At 44.3% G+C, this 15454-nt stretch overlaps 1 protein-coding gene across 1 annotated transcript in view; it reads left to right on the top strand.

Moving 5' to 3' along the window:
- The first annotated feature begins 1914 nt into the window (after positions 1-1914).
- The window catches only part of IL17RA (interleukin 17 receptor A), a 29686-nt gene continuing 16146 nt past the window's right edge, over positions 1915-15454 (top strand). The window contains exons 1-4 of the mRNA XM_044281363.1: positions 1915-2138; positions 2578-2602; positions 4411-4557; positions 5272-5396. Of these exons, the coding sequence (XP_044137298.1) occupies positions 2040-2138; positions 2578-2602; positions 4411-4557; positions 5272-5396 (396 nt within the window). The 5' untranslated portion in view covers positions 1915-2039. The remainder of the gene's footprint in view (positions 2139-2577; positions 2603-4410; positions 4558-5271; positions 5397-15454) is intronic.

The raw sequence follows: 15454 nt of genomic DNA, 5'->3' as shown, positions 1-15454 counted from the left end.
GCATACTGACAGAAGTCAGGGCCAGGTTTAAGGGTTTCCTAGGAGGTGTCCGTTCCCCTCTCTCTAGCCTTGAGGCCTAGTTCTTTATCTTTCCCCTTCTGTTGTTATTCTGGTGTCCCTCCCCTCCCCATAATTTGTGACATCATGTCCAGATATGTGCACCCTCACAGTAGTAATGTCCAGATGTGTCCCCATCACAGTAGTTATGCCTACATCTGTCCCCTTCACAACAGTTATGCTCAGATGTACCCTCTTCACAGGAAGTTAAAAAAATACAATACATACCTAGTTCCTCCGATGATCATCACAGCTCACCCTGCGCTCCCTAGCAGCAAGCAGGATACACATTGTGCTGCTGGGCCGTGTAGAGGAGGAGCAGAGGGAGACTCACCATTACAGGCATCCTATGGATGCAGAGACAGCTGAGAGCAGGACATACCTCAGCCGTTCCGGGAATGCGGTCCACGGGACAGCCACCGAAATCCAGGACTGTCCAGCTAGATTCAGGACATTTGGGAGGTATGCTTTTATTAAACAAGCTAGATGTGGATTGTTCGTACAATGAAATAACTCAGAGAAATGCTGATTATATGATAGAGTGAACTATAATGCATATATTACAACCTCATTATAAGGCTACATGCACACAACGCAAATTGCGGATCCGCAAAACATGGATGCCGGCTTTGCGGAACGGGCCACCATTATAAGAAATGCCTATTCTTGTCCGCAAAATGGATAAGAATAGGACATGTTCTATTTTTTTTGCAGCCCCGTGTGCTGTCCGCATCTATTGCGGCCCCACTGAAGTGAATGGGTCCGCATCAGAGCAAAAATGCGGCTCGAATGCGGATACAAACTACGGTTGTGTGCATGAGGCCTAATACTGTCGGGCTATAGTGGCAGTACTATGAAAAGTTCATGTGCTAAGCCTACCTGCACACGGGTGTGGGTAAACACGCACATGAGTGTTTCTGCACCCAAACTGTATGTGTTACTTGCAGTTCTTGGGAAGTTTTGCCACAGAAGAAAGAAGTAAAGTGTACATGAGATCTGTCTAAGGGTACTTTCACACTTGCGACAGAGTGATCCGGCAGGCAGTTATGTCGCCGGAACAGCCTGCCGGATCCGTCAAAACATATGCCAACTGATAGCATTTATAAGACGGATCCGGATCCTGATCCGTCTTACAAATGCATTGAAATGCCGGATCCGTCTTTCCGGTGTCATCTGGCTGGATGGGGCATTCAGTCAAGTGTTCAGTTTTTCTGGCCGGAGATAAAACCGTAGCATGCTGCGGTTTTATCTCTGTCCTGATCATTCAAAAAGGCTGAACTGAAGACATCTTGAACGGATTACTCTCCATTCAGAATGCATTAGGATAAAACTGATCAGTTCTTTTCCGGTATAGAGCCCCTGTGACGGAACTCAGTGCCGGAAAAGAATAATGCTAGTGTGACAGTACCCTTATTACACATGCTTTGCTGATACTGTATTACGCTGCCATTTTAACACATGAAAACCGTGCATAATCCACAACCTGTGCAGATTTGGTTTTGTTTTCACCTGCTTTATAGGATGTGATGCGCACAGTTTATTGTACTAACAGAACTAAGTCATGACCAAGGAGGGCTGGACCGAAACGCGTTGGCGTGTTTATTGCTTCTGTGCACACGCTTTTTAACCAGGACTGAGTTCTATCTGCCGCAGAGTCTTATAGCAGGATAAAGGGTGTAAAGCCGTAAAGCCGTAAAGCGCTCTCTTCTCCGAGTTCCTCCTACGTCTGGACTGGAATAACAACTGCGAGGCTAATAATAATAGAGCCAGGTCAAAGCCAGGCCCCGCCTTCTGATTTGCATACCTGGGATTTCCCAGTGCTCTCTTCCCGGAATAGCCGCCCTCTCTCTCTCACAGCCTCACCTGGGCTGGAAGGCGCGTTCTCATTGGTCAGCCCGCTCTTGGTGATTTGCATTCAGTTCTCCGCTGAGGGAAGGAGGAAGTAAAGTGGTCACCCAGACGGCGCTGTCCATGAGAGGGCTATGGCGCCCGGTTTACCCTTCTTTATCTTTGGCGGGGTGATGTCTGCCGCCCTGGGGCTCCGAATCATGGACTCCTCAGACTTCAACTGTTCACAGCCGGTGAGTTTACCCGCCACTATGTGTCCGTCCTGTCAGTGACTGACAGCTGCCCATGGTAATGTATGGAGTAGGTGCCCCAATGCCATCTCATGAAGTTATTGACAGGTGCACTCAGAGGCATGACTCCCCTGCCCCATCTGCAAAGTTTTGTGCCATGTCTACCAAGCTGAGAGGGGCCAGGATTTTTTTTCTAGGATGAAGCCCCCAGCAGTCTCCTGGTTATGGGCATGATTTCAGTAGTGCCAACCGTGTACCCGCTAGGTATTGTATCGGTAATCCAGGAGCCCCTGATGTAATTGCTCATGCACATCCAGCATTCAGTTTCATTGCCTAGTTGTCATCTATTGGGATCTGACCCCCCCATGTTGTTTCCTTCACCCCGCCACCCGTTTCCATTGCTCACAAGCCTTCCTAACCTTGTTCTTTTCCTTTTTCGCAGGGGGTTGAGTGCAAAGTTTTGGACAGTAAGTGATCTATAATTATGTAATTGCTGCACTTGTCACGCGCACATTTATAACGGTAAGACCACACAACGCGGCTGCGCTATGGATCAGTACTGCGCGACCGTACAAGCCGCAGCGAGCTCCAATTTACTAATTAGGACACTACATTAACACAGCAGCAACATAGCCAGTAACAATGCAGACGTACAGTGCGGTCCTAACTGCGGGTTGTGAGGTCGTACGGTGCTAGGACACAGCGCGACCACATCACAACCATGCCGTGCGGTAGAATAGATGGTGTGCCCATCCGTATTTGTGTGCAAAGGTTTCAGCTGCAGTAAAGAATAGCTAGCACGGCACTCCCTATTCCCTTATATTCTTCGTATTCACACCAGCCCATAAATCCGACACTTTGCAGCGACGGGCAATAGCGGACTCCCTTCCCAGAAGGACTAGCATAACAGCCATTTTGTATTGCACGTGAGGGACCTGGATGAAGTGTCACATGTGAAGCAAAATGGCCGTTGTCCTGGTCCTTCCGAAAAGAGAGCCCGATGCTGCAAAGTGTCTGATTGGAACGAATTTATGGGCTGATGTGAATGCAGAGAATATAAGGAAATGGGGAGTGCCATGTTAGCTATTCTTTAATGTGGATGGGGCTGAATTTGAGCTCTGAGCGCCCCTTGGAAATCATTAAAGGGGTTGTCTCACTTCAGCAGATGGCATTTATTATGTAGAGGAAGTTAATACAAGGCACTCACTACTGTATTGTGATTGTCCATATTGCTCCCTTTGCTGGCTGGATTTATACACCACTCGTTTCCCTGCTTATGACCACCCTGCAATCCGATCTGCTGTCCAGAAACAATGCCGCTGTATGTGGACGAGAGCCAACCCTTGTCTTCATACTGTGGAGGAGATCGCTGCATGTAAATAGGCACTTTACCTTCACTGAGCGAGGAGCTGGCTATTGGGAAAGAACGCTTCCTTCCCGATAATCAGCTGCTGCTTGGCGCGTCTAAATGTGCCTTTAGTGGCCAGTGCAAAAACTGCAGGATTATTTTTTTTTATCGATAAAAACATGGAAAATTTAAAATAACATCGTCAAAAATTCTTTCAAAATATATTAAACATAAAAACGTGATTAAGGGTACTTTCACACTAGCGTTATTCTTTTCCGGTACTGAAATCCGGTAAAGAGTCTCAATACCGAAAAAAAAACGCATCAATTTTGTCCTAATGCATTCTGAATGGAAAGCAATCTGTTCAGTTTGCATCAGGATGTCTTCCGTTCCGTCCCTTTTTACGGTATTTGACTGGACAAAATATGCTGCGGAACAATACCGCACTTGCCGGATCCAGCATTAATTTCCATAGATATGTATTGATGCTGGATCTTTGTGGAAATTGACGGTTTTCCGGTCTGCACATGCACAGGGATATAGGAGGAGCTATTTTTGCTTTTGATCTTTGGAAAAATTAAAATACCGGATCCGTTATTACGTATCCTGTATTTTACCGAATCCATCTAACGGATCCGGAAACAAGGATATCCATTTGTGTACAGTTTGCCGGATCCGGCAGGCAGTTCCATTGCTGGAACTGCCTGCCAGGTTCTATTAATGCTAGTGTGAAAGTACCCTTAAACAGTAGGTAATTTTCTGATGATACATTCCCTTTAATTCTCCCACTGATTGCCCCCAAGACAATATGAGTATTATTCTAAATAAAGGAATTTAGGAATTTCTTTATAATAAAGTGTATTTTCTGTGTTTATTTTCCTTTTGTTTCTTCGATAATCCCTTTAAGTTAATTAAATTTTCATTTAGGTAACTGTATGGACCTAAGCTGGTTACACCATTACACTTGGACCCCTACTGCCCCCTCCAACTTGGATGTCACAGCAGGCATCAGAAAGGATAAATGGGGAAATCGAGTGCCGGTTTTACAGATTAACTGGACAGTGAACGTAGACTGTGAGTTATGCCTATGAAAAGGAATAACACTTGGGGTACATGACAATGACATCCTAATACTCAGGGTACAGGACAATCACACACTAATACTTGGGGTACAGGACAATGACACACTAATACCTGGGGTACAGAACAATGACCTGCTAATACTCAGGGTACAGGACAATCACACACTAATACTTTAGGTACAGGACAATGACATGCTAATACTTAGGGTACAGGACAATCGCACTAATACTTGGGGTACAGGGCAATGACATGCTAATACTCAGGGTACAGGACAATCGCACTAATACTTGGGGTACAGGACAATGACTCACTAATACTCGGGGTATAGGACAATGACACGCTAATACTCAGAGTACAGGACAATCACATACTAATAGTTGAGGTACTGGACGGTAACACAGTGACACTTTGGAGATAAGACAATTACACCATTGACACTTATGGTACTGAAATACTAATACTTGGGATACAAGACAATGGAATAATAATACTCTGGGTACAGGACAATAAAACACTAATACTCGGGGTACTGTATGGTAACAAACTAACACTTGAGAGGGACAAGACATTGACAGACTAATACTTGGGTTACTAGACAAGGACATAGTAATACTTGGGGTACAGGACAGTGACACACTCATACTTGGGGTGCCCTTGCTGTATAGTCTGTGGTTCACATTGTGTCATTGCTCTGTGTCCTTGCAGCCAGTATACTGACTCTACAAGGTGTGGAGATCTCGGTTATGGAGGTTGATATAAGTTCTACACAATGCGTTCAGTTCCAGTTCGGTAACGTATTCCCGCAACAGCGAGATCAGCACGGCCAGCCAGTAAGTGAACCTGAATAGATTTTCAATCGTCAGAACTGGGGTTGCAGAGGGAGCAAATTATTTGGGTCCCACTGCTCTCCCATCAGAAAGTGGCAGCTCAGGTTTGGAATGAAGCTAATTTGCTACATATTATCCATCAGATGTATCTGACCCCCATGCGCTTATTTCGGATGGGTAGCGGGACCTCCACTGACTGTCTTGGATGCTGCAGACTTGGTGTGGACTTTTGGCACATGCTTTGGACCTGTCCACCTATTGCACATTCTAGAAGGCTGTAACGTCTTTCCTGCCTGTCTGCTAGGCCCACTGGATGAGGAACAATGGTCACATCATGAAAAATATTCTTGAGCGAAACTTTATTCTCAGATAGAAAATGCATAGTATTACATTGGAACAACCCTATAGGCCCCTCATAAAAATGTGAAAAGCCCAAGTAAGGCTTGTTTTACATCTGCATTAAGCTGATCCGGCAGGCTGTTCTGGCCAACAACAGCCTGCCGGATCTGTTACTGCCGAGCACTGCTGGAATTCCTTCCGGCACCATTCACTATAATGGGCGCAGCTGTATTTGTCTGACCGCTTCTCATGATATTTGCCCGGTTGCAGCCAGATATCCGCTGGTCCCCATTATAGTGAATTGGGCTAGACGGAATTCTGGCAGTAACAGATCTGGCAGGCTGTTCCTGGCCAGAACAGGCTGCCGGATCTGCTTAATGCCAATGTGAAAAAGGCCTAAGGGCTCATTCAGATGACCGGACACCGGCCGTGTGCATTCCACATTTTGCAGAACAGAACAACCAGCCCTTTGATGGAAATGCCTATTCTTGTCTGCAATTTCGGACAAGAATGGGACATGCTCTATCTTTTTTGCGGGGCCACGGAACAGGAGTATAGATGCAGACGGCACACGGTGTGCTGTCCGAATCTTTTGTGGCCCCATTGAAAATTGCGGGACAGATGCGGACACAAATATACGGTCATCTGAATGAGCCCTAAATCAGAATATTCCGTTTGTAGCCATTGTAATTAAACATAGAGACTCCCCAGATAAACTGAAAGATGATTATAGGTTTGAAGGATGTAAGAGAAAAGTGCTACCTGCATACACATACCTATTTACATTTGACCATAATTTGTCTAATTTCATGTGCTACTAGTTAAAAGTTAACCTTTATTTTCCCTTCCCCCACGACAGTACCACAGAGAGAGAGGATCCACCCCCAGGGACAGGAAACCTACAGAATCAAAAGGTGGAGCCTCTCTACCCCTTCAGTGGTTTCCTGTCCCTGGAGTAGGAGACCTACAGTTTTTCTTTCAGGTAATTACCATCAGTCTGTTATATCCTAGGGGGTTCCTAGAGGGCTGGCGGTATCCTGCTGGGGTCCATCGCGCTGCGGATGCAGGCTGACAGGACCCTAGGATCCGGGAGGCTCCAGGGGCTCCTCTGGGTCTTGCGGCAGGCGCGTGGGCATCTTCGGGCAAAGTATTGCCACGACGAGTAAGGAAGCTGGGCGGCCGGCGCGTGGGTATCCTTTCATTAAGGCTCTGCCACGCTGCTTCAGGACGGAGGAGAACGCCAGGGGATAGAGCGGCTACTTCCGGTAGCGGGCGCAGTGGATGACACACTTCCGAAAGCTCAGGGGTGTACTTCCGGCCCGCTAAATTTTAATGAGCTATCCCTTTCAGCCGAGACGCTGAAGTCTGCTGACGGCTTACGGCGTTTTAAGCAACAGCTCACCAAAGTTGAAGCGGAGTATACAGGCTTCTAAGTGTGAGTGTCGCCGCAACTCTGTCCACTTGTTATACTGATATGGAGGCTGTGTTGGATCACTTTCCTCCCACTGATGTACTCTGGCTAACCTGCGGTTTTACAGGATGTTTGTGTCCTTCCATCAACCTCCTCTTTTAATTTTTCCTTGGCCAGCTAGCTGCAAAGGATACAGAGAGTGTCTTAATGATTTAGGCTGAGTTCACACGAGCGTGACAGATTTGGTCCGGATGCGTTCAGGGTGCGTTCAGTTAAACTCGCACCATTTTGCAAGCAAGTTCAGTCAGTTTTGGCTGCAATTGCGTTTAGTTGTTCAGTTTTTTCCGCGCGGGTGCAATGCGTTTTGATGCTTTTTTCACGCGCGTGATAAAAAACTGAAGGTTTACAAACAACATCTCCTAGCAACCATCAGTGAAAAACGCATTGCATCCGCACTTGCTTGCAGATGCAATGCGTTATTAACGCAGCCCCATTCACTTCTATGGGGCCAGGGCTGCGTGAAAAATGCAGAATATAGAACATGCTGCGATTTTAAAGCATTGCAGAAGTGATGCATGAAAAAAAATGCTCATGTGCACAGCCCCATTGAAATGAATGGGTCAGGATTCAGTGCAGGTGCAATGCGTTCACCTACTGCATTGCACCCGCGCGGAAATCTCGCCCGTGTGAACTCAGCCTAATGGTCTGTGTGACTTCATGTTTTTGACCCTAAAAGCAGGCTTCCTTTGCTGTTACCAGCTATGATGGAGGAGGAAGACACTGCGGAGAGAGAGATGGTAGCACCGGTTTCGGTACTTGGACACAATGCTCTTTCTGAGTCAGTGATAGTGTGGCAATTTTCCTTTCTCACTATTGTTCTTCGTATTATTTTATGTTTTTTTAGTCTAAACCTAAGAAACTGTTTACCAAAAAGAAGAATAGAGAATGTGCCATATGCAAAACAGCCCTATCATCATCTTATGACAAGAAATTGTGTCAACGCTGTATTGACAGGACTATTTCGGATGAATCTCTATCCCTCCTAAAGAATATTAAAACTCTCTAATTAAGATGGAAGTGAAGAATACGCTTAAACCCTGTAAGAAGACTAATATGACTGAAAGGGATACCCTATCCCAAGACAACTATTCTGGAGATGGTGACCCTTGGATTCCCTTTCTTTAGACTCTTCCTCGGAAGATGAAATTGTGCAAAGAGCCCTTCCCCCCCCCCCCCCCGAAGATACGGACAGGCTGTTAAAAGTTATAAGATCCACTTTGAATATTGAGGATATTAGGAAGGTTAAATCGGTAGCTGACTCCTTGTTTTAAGGGTTGCAGGGTTAAAAGGGTAGATACTTCCCTGTCCATGGTAGCATTTCTTCCCTGATTCAAAAAGAATGGAAGAAACCTTGTAGGAGGGTTTTTATCTCAAAAACCTTTAAGCGTAAATACTCCTTTGAAGATGAGGCTTCATCTTCTTGGGGCAAGGCACCCAAAATAGATGTCGCTATTTCCAGGGTTTCTGAAAGGTCCTCTCTTCTCGTCGAGGATGCGGGTGTTCTTAAGGATCCTTTGGATAAGAAGGCTGAGTCCTTCCTGAAGGGTGCTTGGGAAGCATCTACTTCCTCTTTCCGTCCCAACTTAGCAGCTAGAACCTTAGCCCTTTGGCTGCAGCAGTTAGAGGTCCAGTTAAAAGAGAGGTGCCCTAGGTAGCACATTTTATCTTCTCTGCCTACTCTACAGAAGGCTTTTTGGCAGATGCCTCGGTAGACGCGGTCAGGCATGGCGCTTAGACTGCATCTCTTACCAACTCCGCTCGTAGAGCTCTTTGGCTTAAGAATTGAAGTGGAGGAAATGTAGCTTCCAAACAAAGATTATGTGGTATTCCCTGTCAGGGTGAATTTCTTTTTGGCCCGGATCTAGATGATTTGTTAGATAAGACGGCAGATAATTAGAAAAAATTTGCCCCTCCCAATCCTTCAGGATTTTCTTATTTTAGGCCCAGAAGGTCCTTTTCGGTCCTCAGGGGGTTATTCGGTTAGAAGACAGTTTAGAGACCAAGACTAGAGATTTAGATCAAGGAATTTGGCAGGGAAAGTGTTTCATTTTGGAAACTCCTCCTCGTCAAAAAAAAATCACAGCAATGACGCCAGACCAAAGGTGGGAGGGAGACTAAGATTATTCCTTTCCGCATGGGAAAAGGTAGCAGGACCCTGGGTTTTAGGGGTTATTCATCATGGCCTAAAACCAGAGTTTCGCTCCTTGCCACCACAAAGATTTGTTGTTACAAAAAAATTATACTGTAAAAGGGTCCTTCCCTATAAAAAGGAAGTTCTAGAACAGTGATGGCGAACCTATGGCACGGGTGCCAGAGGCAGCACTCAGAGCCTTTATGTGGGCACCCACGCCCTTGAAAAAGTCTATGGCATAGCAATATGCTTTAGACTTTTCCTGCCATTCATCATCCCCAGGACACACTATGAACAGCACAGGCAGCGCATTAAATCTAGGCTATTAATCTATTATAGATAAATGATAAAGGACATGAAAAAAATTGGTATTTAGGTAAAATTGCCGTGTCGGCACTTTGCGATTAAATAAGTGGTTATTTGGTTGCAGTTTTGGGCACTTGGTCTCTAAAAGGTTCACCATCACTGTTCTAGAACTTATAGAGAAAGAGGTCTTAATTCCTATTCCTCAAGAAGAATAGTCAAAAGGTTATTTTTCCACCCTTTTTCTAGTCCCAAAACCGGATGGCTTATTCAGAACCATCATCAATCTGAAAGATTTAAACAAATTCTTGGTATTCAGAAAATTCAAGATGGAAACAATGAAAACTACGATTCAGCTTCTGCTTCCACATTGTTTCATGGCAGTAATAGACTTGAAAGATGCATATTTCCACATACCAATGCATACGGAGTTCCAGAAATTTCTAAGAGTGGCAGTCATTATGGAGGGTCAGCTGCAACAGTTCGAATTTCAGACTTTACCCTTTGGCCTGTCTATGGCCCCCAGGACCTTTACCAAAGTGGTGGCGGACTATAAGACTAAAGGATGTGATGATAGTACCATATCTGGATGACTTTTTAATAATTGCGAAGTCTCATCACAGTTGCAGGGAAGCAGTTCAGATGGTGACAAAGACCTTTCAGGAATTGGGTTGGATAATCAACGACAAAAAATCCAGGCCAAGGCCGGAAAAGTTTCAGAGATTTTTAGGTCTAATGTTAGACTCCGTATCCCAGAAGGTATATCTGCCGGAGGAAAAGGTAACCAAGATTTCCAGTCAGATAAAATCCCTATCTTCTCCCACTCTGACAATCCAGAAAGCAATGTCAGTCTTAGGGTCCCTGGTGTCCTGTATTCCAGCGGTCAAATGGGCTCCGCTACATTCCGACAATTACAGATGGAAATATTGGCTGCATTTAAAAAGAACAAGGGTTCTAGATGTTGGGATAAACATCTCAAAAGCAACGATAAAAAGTCTAGCCTGGTGGGAGGACAGGAGGAATCTAATTCAGGGTATTCCATGGTCCCATCCAGATCCTATAATTGTAACTACAGATGCAAGCCCCTGGGGGTTGGGAGCGCATGTTCAGGGTCACAGTTTTCAGGGTCAGTGGTCTCTGAGTCAAAGGAGCTTTTCCTCCAACAGGAAGGAACTTGTAGCAGTGAGATTAGCAATAGAAGCCTCTCTGCCCCTTATAGGTTCCGGTCATGTCAGAGTCCTATCTGACAATCAGACTACGGACTACAGTAGCCTACATAAATCACCAGGGGGAGACGAGGTTGGTTGCCGTCGGATGGGAGGCAACTCGGATGTTGAAATTCTTAGAGGCACAGGTCAGTCACATTTCGGCCCTACATATAAAAGGGAGAGAAAATATTCAGGCAGACTTCTTTAGCAGGTATCCGTTAAAACAGGAACAATGGTCTTTGAACAGTTCAATCTTCTCCATGAGCACAAAATTATGTGGCATGCCCATGATAAACCTGTTTGCCTCCCGTCAGAACAAGAAGGTAGATCGGTTTTGTTTCCTGAATCCGAGGGAATCCCCCTATGGGGTGGATGCCCTTCTCCTGAAATGGAACTTCACACTACACTATGCCTTTCCACCCTTCCAGTTACTTCCTTTAGTTCTGAAAAAGATCAGGAAGGACAGGAGGAGAGTGGTTCTGATTGCTCCTTTCTGGCTGAAAAGATCCCTGGATACTTCTGGAGATTCCCGATCTACTGTCCCAGGGTCTGGTTTTCCATCCAGCAGTAAATGGTCTTAACTGCTTGGAATTTGAAAGGAGCCTTTTAATCAAAAAGGGTTTTTCTCAAGATCTAATCGCTACACTTCATAAAAGTAAAAAAAACAGTGACAATTTCCATTTCTGCTAGGACTTGGAATTTTTTTTAGAGTGCTATAAAATCTATTCTAATAATCTGCCTGATTTGGTCCCTATTTCCTACATTCTGGAATTTCTTCAGAGAGGGCTAACTTTAGGGTTAGCTAAAAAAATACTTTAAAAGTGCAGATTTCTGCCCTGTCGATTCTCTTTGAACACAATTTTGCCTCTGATCATTGGGTAATTAGGTTCCTTAAATCTGTAGATGGGATGGCCCCGGTTTCTACCCCGAAGGTTCCCTCTGACACAGCCACCTTTTGAGCCCATGGAATCATCCAATATTAAACATCTTACTTTTACTTTTAAGATGGTTTTACTGATAGCATGCAACTCGCTTACCCTCCTGGCCGTGCTGAGTGCTATCTCAAAAAATCCTCCTTTTACCACTATTCTAGAGGATCGAGTCATTATCCAGCCTGATCCGGCCTTCTTACCTAAGGTTTCTTCCATTTTCAATAGATCCCAAGAAATTGTGCTTCCTTCTTTTTGTGCCAATCCCCAAAAAAACTAAAGAAAGAGAATTTCATACTTTAGATGTAAGGCGATGCTTAATGCATTATCTCAAATCTACAAAGGAGTGGCAAAGGTCTTCTGCCTTGTTTGTCCTCTTCTCTGGATCAAATAAGGGTAAGAAGGCTACCAAAGGTACCTTGTCTAGATGGATCAGACTAGGTATATTGCAAGCTTACTTGGAGGCTGGTCTTTCTCCTCCAATCTCGGTGAAGGCTCACGTGGCCGTCTCCCTGTACCTTTTTCCGGCACTATCATTTGGACCTAATCTCTTCCTCTGATCAGTCTTTTGGTAGAAAGGTCTTACAAGCGGTGGTCCCTCTATAAGGAAGGGGGTTATTCTCTGTAATTCTCTCTGTGGTGCTGTCGCTTGGGAAGGGAAAAAGGATGATTACACTTACCGGTAATGGGATTTTCCAGACCCCATGACAGCACCCTTCCTTATTCCCTCCCTGTTTCTTCCTATCTTTGGCACCGGGTGGAAAAATATATATAACAAAAGGAAATTCGGCGGCACCAGTACGCTGGCTCAGGTGCTATGTCCAAGGGAATGAGCTTCACCCTTAATATATGCGGAAATGGGACAGCACTCCAAGACTTGAAAAGAATAAATATCTTTATTCACCCATGTAAAATAATAGCAGCAACGTTTCAGCTCACAACTGAGCCTTTCTCAAGCAAAGAAACACAAGCTTGTGCCTATCTTACATAGCACTCTCAAAAATCAAGTGACCAGTGAACTTGCTGATCAAAAACATGTGACTACTTGTTATGTGAAAATAATTAACCTAATAAGGTCATGTGAACAATTACATATGCAAAGTATCCTACTATTGAATACACAGAGCTGTGCCCATTAGTATTGCATCCAAACTCTTAACATTTGAATAGTGCAGTTAACAAAGTGCATGTATGCATAAATACAGTGAATGAAAGCACAAAAGGATAAATAGTACATAGATAATTAAAATCATACACCACGGAGACTGAGGAAGAAAAAAAGCGTTTGACTATGTCCGACAAAATCGCGTGTCCATGTGAATACTGGCCAAGAAAAGCACTTTTAACTAATACTGCAAGTACCACATGATGTCAAAGACAGACCTCTGCCTCCAATATGCGCACGCAGCTCAGCTCCACTACATCGCTAGCAACCTAGCTTCATGATGTTACTGTGTAAGAGCTAATGCACGCGCATAATGTGACATTACTTATAGGTGTCGTCTCAGTTTCAAACAAGGCACTTATCATTGTGTCGACCTCACTGTCCGGGCCAATCGGAAAGGGATCCAACCTCCCGGGTGGATCAACCCCTCCAAAATTGTGGTCAGGTAAGGGGGACACCACACGTGAATGTAGTGTACCCCGAACCATCTCACTGTTTCGGTCCATAGACAGTGTAATGGGGATCTCCCATATAAACCACTTAATAGCAGAGATTAATTTTGACACAGAGTGGATACAGTAACCGAGGAAAATCTACCCAGTTAATTTTATACACATAGAACACCGTGAGCTGTCACATATGTCCAAAATTACTCATATGCTTGTGAATCTTATCTAAATTCCACCTTTACTACAGGAATCGTAATCGAAAGCATCAGTCATGGAGCATCAGGCAAACAGTCATCTAAACACATCCAGGATTATATTCCACATTTAACCCTTTAGGTTTTAAGCTATCAAGAGTGTAAATCCACCACATTTCAATATTTTTCAATATTTTGAGTCTATTGCCCCCTCTCCTGGGGGGAGGTACATGGTCTACAATCCAGCATTTTAATTCACGTTCTGTATGTTTATGTTCAGAAAAATGCTTCAGCACCGGTAGATCACGCCGTTTTTTAACGTATTGAAAATCTGTGATTATTCAGCCTGGTTTTTAAATCGGTTGAAGTTTCTAAACAGCAAAAATAGTGATCTTCAATTTACATTGATTTTTTCACATACAGAGGTACAGTTCCTTGACACTACGGTCATTTGGTCTGGGGAAAAATTCCTTACAAAATTATACACTAAGCCTACTGATAAAAATACCATATTACGATATGACAGCAATCATCCAAAAAATATGGTCAGGCATCTACCGTACTCGCAATTTTTGCGGGTACGTAGGATAATGTCAGAGGACAGCAATTTGACGGAGGCCCTTAAAGAAATGTCAAGGAAGTTTGAGGACAGGGGCTAGCCGCCAAAGCTGCTGCACAAACGTAAGCAGAAGGCTTCTGATATTGATAGAATGGTAACTCTAGCGAGGACAAACACTGAAAATCTCCAACGTTGGATTCCCTTTATCTCCACACACACGGAAGAAAGTGCGGCCATCAGTAGGATCATTAAAAAGCATTGGAGTATATTAGGAAACACATTCAGTGATATTCAAGAATTCAGACTGCCTCCCCTGTTGTCATACCGGAGAGCTAGCAGTCTGAAGGATCAATTGGTAAGAGCGGATTGTGGTTCCAAACAGCGAGCACATCAAATGAAATTGACAAAATATGGATTGGGCAGTTTTCCGTGTTTAAGCTGCGTAAATTGCAAATACATTGGCAAGGGACGCAGCTTTACACATCCTGCCACTGGTAGAACCTACCCCATCAATTTTCATTTGACGTGCAATTCGAATTTTGTAGTCTATGTCTTAACCTGCCCATGTAATATGATATATGTGGGAGAAACTTCAACTGATTTAAAAACCAGGCTGAATAATCACAGATTTTCAATACGTCAAAAACGGCGCGATCTACCGGTGCCGAAGCATTTTTCTGAACATAAACATACAGAACGTGAATTAAAATGCTGGATTGTAGACCATGTACCTCCCCCCAGGAGAGGGGGCAATAGACTCAAAATATTGAAAAATAAAGAAATGTGGTGGATTTACACTCTTGATAGCTTAAAACCTAAAGGGTTAAATGTGGAATATAATCCTGGATGTGTTTAGATGACTGTTTGCCTGATGCTCCATGACTGATGCTTTCGATTACGATTCCTGTAGTAAAGGTGGAATTTAGATAAGATTCACAAGCATATGAGTAATTTTGGACATATGTGACAGCTCGCGGTGTTCTATGTGTATAAAATTAACTGGATAGATTTTCCTCGGTTACTGTATCCACTCTGTGTCAAAATTAATCTCTGCTATTAAGTGGTTTATATGGGAGATCCCCATTACACTGTCTATGGACCGAAACAGTGAGATGGTTCGGGGTACACTACATTCACGTGTGGTGTCCCCCTTACCTGACCACAATTTTGGAGGGGTTGATCCACCCGGGAGGTTGGATCCCTTTCCGATTGGCCCGGACAGTGAGGTCGACACAATGATAAGTGCCCTGTTTGAAACTGAGACGACACCTATAAGTAATGTCACATTATGCGCGTGCATTAGCTCTTACACA

The sequence above is a fragment of the Bufo gargarizans genome, chromosome 2, assembly GCF_014858855.1.
Source record: "Bufo gargarizans isolate SCDJY-AF-19 chromosome 2, ASM1485885v1, whole genome shotgun sequence".
In the NCBI taxonomy this organism is placed as follows: domain Eukaryota; kingdom Metazoa; phylum Chordata; class Amphibia; order Anura; family Bufonidae; genus Bufo; species Bufo gargarizans.
The sequence above is the reverse complement of the archived record's forward strand: the minus strand, read 5'-3'. Positions and strand labels throughout refer to the sequence as shown.